Raw genomic sequence first — 10660 nt, 5'->3', positions numbered from 1 at the left:
GATCAACTGTTTAAGTGATCCAAAATACACAGTATAAAAGTATTACATGTTCATCGAGAGAGTGTGAAGTGAGAGTCCTATGCCTCCCCACTTTCCCTCCTTGTCTCCAAGGTAAGGATCATTGATCATCTGGTGTCTATTCTTCCACTCTTCCATACATAAAAAATTATATATCTGTGTATATTACATATATTTTTAAAAACTGGGATCATATTATGTACTTTATTGTGCAACTGCTTTTGTTTTTCAACTTGTTATTTTATTATTATCATTATTATTAATTTTGAGACAGAGTCTCACTTTGTTGCCTGGGCTAGAGTGCCATGGCGTCAGCCTAGCTCACAGCAACCTCAAACTTCTGGGCTCGAGCGATCCTCCTGCCTCAGCCTCCTGAGTAGCTGGGACTACAGGCATGTAGCCACTATGCCTGGATAATTTTTTCTGTATCTTTTTAGCTGTCCAATTAACTTCTATTTTTTTGGTAGAGACGAGGTCTCGCTCTTGCTCAGGCTGGTCTTGAACTCCTGAGCTCAAACCATCCACCCGCCTCAGCCTCCCAGAGTGCTAGGATTACAGGCGTGAGCCACCACGCCTGGCCACAACTTGTTATTTTAATTATAGACTTCACAGGAAGTTGCCCAAAATGAAAAAAAAAGTATAGAGAGGTGCAAGGTACCTTTTACCCAGTTTCCCCAACAGTAACATCTAGTACAAATGTAGTAGAGAGCTTATTCAGAGTTAACATTTTATATGTCCTCGTGTGTTTGTGTGTGTGTAGTTCTGTGCAATTCTGTCCAATGTGTAGAATCATGTGCCCACCACAGCCAAGATTCGGAACTATTCCTTTATCATGGGGCTTCCTCCTAACTCTATAACTACATGCCCAAATCCCCTCAGCTCTGGCAACTTCTCATCTATATTCTTCATCTCTATACTTTTATTTCAGGAATGTCATACAAATAATTTATATTGGCTTTTCTCATTTAGCATTATTGCCTTGAGATTCCTCCGAATTGCTGCATGTATCAATAATTTGAACTTGCTTTTGTTTACTCAACAATAGTAGATCATGGACAACATTCCTTGTGGGTCTTTAATAGATATATCTTCTTTTTCTTAAAAGATACATGGTATTGCATATAATGCACATATCCATTAATTATTTAACATCTTTTAATGATGCACATTTGTTGTGGCATCTAAGAATACAATTGGCCCTGTGTATCTGTGGGTTCTCCATCTGCAGAGATAAGCAACCATGGATCAAAAATGTTTGGTGGGGGATCCTCAGGCACAGTGTCTAAAAAAAAACTTAGGGGATAAAACAATACGACAGTAAAAAATACATATAAAAACATAGTATAACAACTATTTATATTAATGTAATGTTTATATTGTATTAGGTATTATAAGTAATCCAGAGATAATTTAAAGTATACAGGAGAATGTACACAGGTTATATGCAAATACTACACCATTTTATATCACAGACTTGGGCACCTATGGATTTTGGTATCCAAGCAGAGTCCTGAAACCAATCCCCTGTGGATACCAAGGAATGACTATATTAAAAATGTAACACTATTCACATCTACTTTAACACTGGCAAACACTTCTAAAAATGTAGAAAAGTTAGATACAGGTATTTTAATGAAGGACCTACGCTTAATCAGCATATAGACAGACAGCACTGCTGAATAACAACACACCTATGGAACAATGGTTCCAACATATACATTCTGGCATGAACCTTACTCCTCCCTTACTGCACTCTGCCCTCCCCTCCAACCCATGACACAAACATGGGCGCCAGTCCAGGAAATGCTGTAAAAACTGCATTTCCAAAGGTGATTTCTAGAAGACAATAATGGTTTTTTTTTTTTTTTTTTTTTTTTTTTTGAGACAGAGTCTCGCTTTGTTGCCCAGGCTAGAGTGAGTGCCGTGGCGTCAGCCTAGCTCACAGCAACCTCAAACTCCTGAGCTCAAGCGATCTTCCTGCCTCAGCCTCCCAAGTAGCTGGGACTACAGGCATGCGCCACCATGCCCGGCTAATTTTTTCTATATATATTAGTTGGCCAATTAATTTCTTTCTATTTTTTTATAGTAGAGACGGGGTCTTGCTCAGGCTGGTTTCAAACTCCTGACCTTGAACAATCCGCCTGCCTCGGCCTCCCAGAGTGCTAGGATTACAGGTGTGAGCCACCGCGCCCGGCCACAATAATGGTTTTATCCAGTGAATTTTAATAAAAGGATTAGGGCCGGGCGCGGTGGCTCACGCCTGTAATCCTAGCTCTCTGGGAGGCCGAGGCGGGCGGATTGCTCGAGGTCAGGAGTTCGAAACCAGCCTGAGCAAGAGTGAGACCCCGTCTCTATTTATAAAAAAAAAAAATAAAAAAAAAAATAAAAGGATTAGAAAACAAGTACTTTTTCTCATTTTACTTTAGCATACATTGACAACTTCTCCACATCTAGAAGGGCTACATATGACAAACGAAGACCAACTTTCTTTAAAAGGTTGAAGGAAAAGCTCATAGTTCGTAAATCTTCCAGATAGAGGGTTGTCACTGCCAGTGGCTGAATGAGGTAAATCATGGCCAACATTTCCCGATCCCTGTACCAAGAACGCCTAGGGGCCCGTTGTGGTCTTGAGTTCTCTCACTGGCCACCTAGGCACCTTCTTGGCATTTCAACATGGAGGTCCTGGGATCTCCATACACCCCTATGTGTGTGTCCCATGTGGGTCCATTGGTGGGAAGGCAGAACTGACTGTGGCTCTGTTCCCACCACTCGCCCATCATCTGGAGTAGGTGCTCAAGGAACAGGCTGAGTTGGAACACACAGGTATGGGACACAGTCATTGAAAAACCATGGGATCATACTATAAACAGTACACAGACTCCTGAAATTTGGTATTTTCACCTAACGTCTTCAAGATCTTTCCTTTCCCATGGAGATACTTCAATTTTTATGAATACAGCTACACAAAACCTTCTTTAAATGGCTTCATTGTGGTCTCTGGAATAGAGAGTAACATAATTTAGCCAATTTCTTATTGATGGGCATTGATTTTCCTTGCTTATTGCTTTTTTAAAAGTCTCTCAAACACCTAGCCTTACATGTTGATCTCTGTATAAATTCCTTACAGTGGGTAGCTAGTACATCAGTGATGTATGGTGAAAACTTACACACATTGTGCCAAACTGCTTGCTTTAGTAAAGTTAGGGCATTTTATACCCCCACCCAAAATGCTCTTTTGCCCACATTCTCAGCAATCATCTTAAGTAAAAATAATCATACTGCTGTTTTAGTTTACACTTCTTTGATTAATAATGAAGCTAAGCATCTTTTTACATGTTGTATTATTGATCATTCTTATTTCTTTTGTGACTTTCTTCTTCTTGTTCTATCTTATTTTTTTATTAGAGCTAGTTTTCTTCTTAAATTTTCACGTACTCAAGTGTTTTACTATTACCAGTATTATGCTTGCTTTGAAATACTTTTCTTGTCCCACCATAAAATTCTTTCCCCATGTTTTCTATCAGTACCTTTCTGTACTCAGATTTTAATATTTAAGTCCATGTGCTACCTGAAATGTGTTTTGGTGCTAAGATGTGAACAATAGAGGCAGCTTTATTTTTTCCCAAATTGCCAGCACAGTGGTCAAGCAACCTATGTCAAACACCCTATCTTTTCTCCAGTGACACAAAATTCCCAAGATACCAGTTTTCTCCCTAAAAAGTAACACATGCACATGGTAAGAAAATAAAACAGTGCAAAAAGGCATATGGTGAAATAGAACATATTACTGACTCTTAACATTTCTTTTTTTTTTTTTTTTTGAGACAGAGTCTTGCTTTGTTACCCAGGCTAGAGTGAGTGGTGCCGTGGTGTCAGCCTAGCTCACAGCAACCTCAAACTCCTTGACTCAAGCAATCCTTCTGCCTCAGCCTCCCGAGTAGCTGGGACTACAGGCATGCACCACCATGTCTGGCTAATTTTTTCCATATATATTAGTTGGCCAATTAATTTCTTTCTATTTATAGTAGAGACATGGTCTTGCTCAGGCTGGTTTTGAACTCCTGACCTTGAGCAATCCGCCTGCCTCGGCCTCCCAGAGTGCTAGGATTACAGGTGTGATCCACCGCGCCCGGCCTTAATGTTCCTTTCTAGAAGTAATCCTATTAATAGTTCACTGTGTATCCTTTCAGATACTCCATTACCTGTGTGACCATAAATGGAGGTGGGACACTGATGTTGTTTCTAGTCTTTTATTGCTTCAAACAGTACTGCAATGAATATCCTTCTATATATTGCTCACAGTGCAGATGTATAAATAAAATTCCTAAAAGTAGACCTAACAGATTAAAAAAATGGGCATTTGAAAACTTCCCAGATATCACCAAACTGCTCTTCATAGAAAGTATGCTGATACAGACTATCACTAAAACATCTGTGAGTTTGAATAATCTTTTTCAAATTTAGGATAACCAGGTAGGCTCTGGTGTTCACTTTTCTTTCATTGAGAACTTGGGCAACACCAGAAGAAAAAATTCTAATGAACATGAAATTCATTGCTACAATTATTTTTTGACCTTCAGTGATCATTTTGTTTGGTTCTTCCAAAAATAAACAATCCTCAAAAATTTACAATAATGTGAGTGGAATTGAAAGTGTGTATAATATATGGCGAAATGAAATAAATGACAGAAGTCTGGTGATCTAGGCAGCACAGAGGATGTTAACCAAGTTTGGAGGCCAAGCGGAAGGATGAAGTTGGAAATCCTGGAAGAAATTACCTTCTGTGGAGAATGGGAAGGGAGAAAACGGTCTCGGGCGAAGAACAGCATATGAGAATTACAGAATAGAAACATAACTTACATCCTCCCTAGTAGGTGAAAGGCAATGATATGGAGGGGTCAAAGAGTGAAGTCAACATCACAGGACTGTTAAATCACCCATAAAGATCTATGACACAAGAAACTAAATGTTAGTTCTCATCTCTGTATATTCCAGAAGACAGGAGTAAGAAAAACACATAGAAGAAGCCAACATCGTTCTTTACTGTGCCAGAGTGGCTCCAAAAAGCCAGCCTGTAAGAAATTAGGCCAATGCGACATCTGTCAAAACAGCCCTCTGGGCCATTTAGTAACTATTCCTCCTTACCACCCCAAACACTGTTTGAATTTGGGGAGATGGGGTAGATGCTTCATCTCTACTGGCTTCTTGGTTCCTGCAAATATTTCAGAACTTACTAGTCTGAAAACTGTGAATGGTAGCTAAACCGCAGAGCTACCTTGTTGTATTCAGCAGCCTCAGTATCAAAACCTTGCCTCTTTGGAAAGGTGGAACACAGTTGCCATAAAAGAATTCTACACAAGATAAAATCTACTGTTCAGCATTTTAATGACCACAATTCAACAAACAACTTACAATGATTTGAAGGTACTCAAGATTCTAAAGTGACTTCTGAAATTAAATTATGTTCAGTAAAAGATAAGTTAAACTCTTTAGGTTTTGAATAAACCTAAATAAACTACCATTTTGTTGTACTGAAATACCTACCTTAGATGTGGTTTCCCTAAATTATTAACCAATCTCTTTCTCTAACTAAACACTATTTTACCAGATTTTCAAATTGATAAAAGTAATAGTTATTCTTTGATTTGGTAAATACCAGTTTATAACATCAACAAAAACTTCAAATACAAGACTTTATTTATTAATAAAGTAATTCGTTATGATTTTTGAAAAAAAAGTTTTAAAATATTCTCCATACATATTACTGTAGGTTAGGCCACCCAAAAGACAAAGCAAAGAGTTAACATTGAGTCATTGTCTAGGATGATACAAATGACAACAAATACAAGGCTTATGGTACTTGTTGAGTAAAGACAACAAAAGTAAACAGTACTTCAAATGTGTTTATATAAAAGCATATTAAAGATCACTTTAAAATAGTGTCCATCTTTTCTTTTAAATGGGCATACTCATCTGCAATCGTGTACAAATATAATAAACTGGACTAATAGCTTTCTTAATCTGTTAATCTTTAATTAACAAATACAATTCCTTCCTGCTTTATGCAACCCAACAATATAGAATGAAGTCATTAGAAAAATATGGAACTTTCTGAATCTATATTACATTTTTAATTTAAATTGGAAAATACAGTTTAGATCATATGAAACAAACAGATTTCAGATTTACATATCTATCTAACAGATTATTAGACATGGTCTTTATTTTGGCTGAAATGCAAAAATATGATTAATTTATTAATAGATTAGTTAAAAATACTTTCCATTGATAGCAGTGCTAGTCCCTACAACAAAATTTTGTAAGCAAAACTTATTTGTAAGTTACTATCTATTCAATGCCCCAAATATGCAGATCCAAACACTAAGCCCTTAATATACATTTGCTTTAAAGATAACTGAATGGAGATCTCACGCCTGATAATCTTTAAACAATCCTGTAAACATAGTCACAATCCGCTTTCTAATAGACATAAAATTCAAGTAAACATTGCATATTTGATATAAACCAACCTAACAGTTAAACTCACTTATGACACATTAGATCATACCACTAAGCATGTAAAAAAGTTTTAAAAATATCATTCTCATGTAAAGATGAAACTAAACTTTGTAAACGTGTTCATTTTTAATAGCTAATATACTGCAGCTGCTCTTTGGTTTGGCATAGTCTCAGGTACTGAATATTCAAGTAAATTTATACACAGGTAAACCAAGTCTCCTTACTAATTTGTTTTTAATGGCAATGGCAAGACCTGAAATTCAATTTTATTTTCCTTAGGTGTTATCGCAAATGTTCAAGTGTTTAAAGGACCAAAGATAGTATTTATAAATTTTGATAGGGCTTCATTTTGACCTTTTCTCCCCAAATAGTTGATAGCAATAATCAATACCAGTTGAAATACCAAAGAGGCAGCCTTTCCCCATACCCATGCCACTTGTTGGCCCTTGCTGAATGGTCATTAATATGTATGAATAAATTCAGCTAAATAATATTTAGAATGTGGTAAAATGTTGGCCATAAATGAAATCAAAGATAATTAATTAAAAGGCTTTAACTGAAAATTTCTGAAAAGGTGTTTACTATGCTATTGAAGATGATGTTAAATAACAGAAATTATAAGAATTGAGAGAGATTACAATACCACAAAAGTGCCTGAATCAGAAAATTATGTTTCCTCAGTTGGTAGCCAGTGCATGCATATCTTTTGATCTAAATGTAGAAATACTCACAAAAAGTACCAGAACATTTCTGAAAGTAGTCAAGTATGTTTAAACATTTACTATTTCCTTATAATATGCATACCGTCAAAGTGAAGTTATATTTTTGCTTGGTAATTGATATATCTTAACTTTCATTCTAGTTTCCTAGAATCAAGATGATTAATACGACTAAGGAGGTGAAATGAAGGTAGAAGAATCCATATTACAGTTTTCCAAACTATGTTTTCAAAGCTAACTCATTCCTTTGTTTCAAAGGGAAAAAAAGATTCTTCCTTTTAAAATCTAATATTATGATAGCCAATGGAAATTAGACAAATCTTACAAATTGTAAACCTACAATAGCAACTATAGAATTTGTTACATTAGATCATCATAAAGGTATCCCTAGCATATTGCTTGGAGTATAGAAGTTTGCAAAATTGGGCATCACAGAATGTTGGAAGTCATCCAGTCCAACTCATTCACAACACCCCTGCCCTGCAGTCCCATTTTACATATAAGGAGACTATAACCTTTGATACTCATAGATGCCGGTGAGATTTAGCTCTACCCCTCTAGTGGAAGCAAGGAATCATTCTGGGGGGGGGTGTGTGTGACTAAATAGTATAAATAAACATTTCTACACTGTTTATCTTTTATGGGATACTGTACTTATCTTTAAAATTAATGCAATAATTTCTGTCACTTAGGTTAGATTTTAAAAAGAAAAAAGGAGAAATGTATCTAGTCAGATTTAAGATTATGCATTGAGGAGTGGAACCCACTTTTCAGAGACTGGGGAATTTAAAATGACTAGTTAGGTTAGAATTTCTTCCTGAGAGTCATGTTGTTCTAAATAGTTTTTTTTCCTAGTTTGAACTGCATTTTAAGTCACTATCTACGCTGTTATAGGATTATTGGAAAAATTTTCAAAGTAATTTTTAGTCATCACCTAAAATGAAATTTGAAAGTCAACTTAACAGCATGTTTTATTCTAAATACCTTTAGGACTTGAAATATTTTTAAACAGCTTATGCTGCCTCTACTGTCTTTGCTTTTCTTCTAGGTACTCCCACCTCTTCCTACTGTGTCCAATATTTCTATAGCACATGTAACTTTGTGTTTCTCTGCCCATATAGATACACAGCTGAAAGTTCAACAAAAAAGTTATTAAAAAGCAGAGATAACTCAAAATATTTCTTATACTGCCACATGTCTTTTAAACCTTGGGCACACACTATATTACATGGTTGTATTAATGCTTAAAACTAAGCCTTCGATGAATTATACCAATGAGTTCTATGTTCTCAATGATTATATATATATAGTTTTTTTTTTTTTTTTTTTTGAGACAGAGTCTCACTCTATTGCCCAGGCTAGATCTAGTGCCATGGCATCAGCCTAGCTCACAGCAACCTCAAACTCCTGGGCTCAAGCAATCCTGCTGCCTCAGCCTCCTGAGTAGCTGTGACTACAGGCATGTGCCACCGTGCCCGCCTAATTTTTTCTGCATGTATTTTTTGTTGTTCAGCTAATTTCTTTCTATTCTTAGTAGAGACGGGGGTCTTCCTCTTGCTTAGGCTGGTCTCGAACTCCTAACCTTGAGCAATCTTCCCACCTCAGCCTCCCAGAGTGCTAGGATTACAGGCATGAGCCACCATGCCCGGCCAATGATTATATTTATATATCTGAATCCTTCTGAGTGTTATTTTATAGCCAAACAAAAAAACTTTATTAAAAATGTTGAAAAGTATAAAAAAGTAATTATAAATCAGCAATGCCCAATATAAAAAAGCAGTTATTTTCTTATCCTTATACAGAACAAGCAACAGTAATTCAGATATTATTCACTTTCAGCCACCATTTGCCCTAGATATACTTTACTTAAGACAAGTTTTTAGCTTGTGTTTTTGGAGTGAAAATTTACACAGATACTAAGAAACAACTCTAATAAGGTAACTCAGGTATCAAAAAATAATACATATGCCATGTTAATATGTGATGACAGCTCATATTACAGCATCTCATAACAGGTGAGTGTTATTTCCAGAGTAAAATTAAGTTACTTTGTAGCTGTAAGTCAATGTTGTACAAATGAACACTTAAGATTAAGGCATCGTTCTGCTCTGGAGTAGTGCTTCTGTGAATCCAGCGAACTGTACAAAGGCTTCCTTTTTAAAAAATATATCTTCTGTTATACTGCAATTATTTCAATCCATTGATCATTTTCTTACAAGTGAAATCGAAAATATCAGTCCATAATATGTTTTTATACACCTATAAAAACAAACAATTAAATTATTAGTTAAAATTAAATTTTTTATTCCTGAAATATTTATTAAATGTATCTGTGGGCTAAGGTATAAAGCTGCTAATAGAACAAGACAGGAAATAAATTCTTTAATACTACTAATATTATAGTAAAAAAGATTTTTATTGGCAGTAAATGAGAGGATATCACTGACTTTCTTTCCCTGAAGCAATCAAGAGAATAATTTAAAAGAGGGAGATTCTGAACAGTACTCCCTGACTGCCAATTTGGATATTATTTGAGAAGATATTTTATCTACCTATACCTGTTCTAAGATTGGTGCAGGATGTGGGAAAGTTCCCACAGCAGAGGAACTGGAGCTACGATTCTCAACAATCACAAGCATCAGCCATTATTCTGCCCACATTAAGAAGAAATGTAGACTGAGGACCTGTCTAGGGACAGTGCTACTGCACAGCTCCAGCTCTTGGTAGCAGGGACCTGGCCCTCAATCCCCACATGCAGGTCCTGTAGCTCCTCTCCAGGCTGCAGCCCATTCTGCCCAATGTAATCCCTATCCCCAGTACCTGTGCCCTGACTTTGTGCTGGGTCTAAGGCTCTGGCTATAACCCTGGATACGGGTTCTATGTCCTCTGCAAGGACCTGACTGCTCATGACAAACCTGTGGGCGAGGAAGCAGACACTCCCCTGAGTTAACACTCCAGATGAGATTCCTTTGGAAAAACGACCTGCTGCCACATGGTCACTTACTACACTGCAATGCTCTGTTGTTGTATCTTTTACAAACCAAGTAACATCAATGAACTTAAGTCTTTTTATCAGCCTTTAATTTTAGTCACTCTTCTCTGGATCAAAAGTCACCTTTTTCTCTTAATAAGGTACTCTTTACTGAAATGGTTAGCTGTCTACATACCAGTCTGAAACAATTTTTATTAGTTTTGTCATTAATTTACTGATAAATGTTTACTAACATTGTGCTGGAAGTGGTAAGAAAAATGAGATTGTGGCAGATGTTATCTTCTAGTCTCTCCTATACTGCCTAAATTTGCTGAAATAACCGAAAAGAGTGAAAAAAGATAGAAATGCAAATTGTTTTGAGTTATGAAATATGCAAATAAACTGCATTTGTTCAAGGAAATTACCTTTATAC

The 10660-nt window shown here is 36.3% G+C and overlaps 1 protein-coding gene across 3 annotated transcripts in view; it reads right to left on the bottom strand.

Annotated features, from left to right (window-relative positions):
* Positions 1-5386: 5386 nt before the first annotated feature.
* ZDHHC20 (zDHHC palmitoyltransferase 20) overlaps positions 5387-10660 on the bottom strand; it is a 69898-nt gene continuing 64624 nt past the window's right edge. For all 3 annotated transcript variants that reach the window (XM_076009553.1, XM_076009554.1, XM_076009555.1), the window contains one exon: positions 5387-9515. Coding sequence is in view for 1 of the 3 variants with exons in the window: in XM_076009554.1 (XP_075865669.1) it covers positions 9508-9515 (8 nt within the window). In the remaining 2 variants the exon portion in view is untranslated. The remainder of the gene's footprint in view (positions 9516-10660) is intronic.

Source organism: Microcebus murinus, chromosome 13 (assembly GCF_040939455.1).
Source record: "Microcebus murinus isolate Inina chromosome 13, M.murinus_Inina_mat1.0, whole genome shotgun sequence".
Taxonomy (NCBI): Eukaryota; Metazoa; Chordata; class Mammalia; order Primates; family Cheirogaleidae; genus Microcebus; species Microcebus murinus.
The sequence above is the reverse complement of the archived record's forward strand: the minus strand, read 5'-3'. Positions and strand labels throughout refer to the sequence as shown.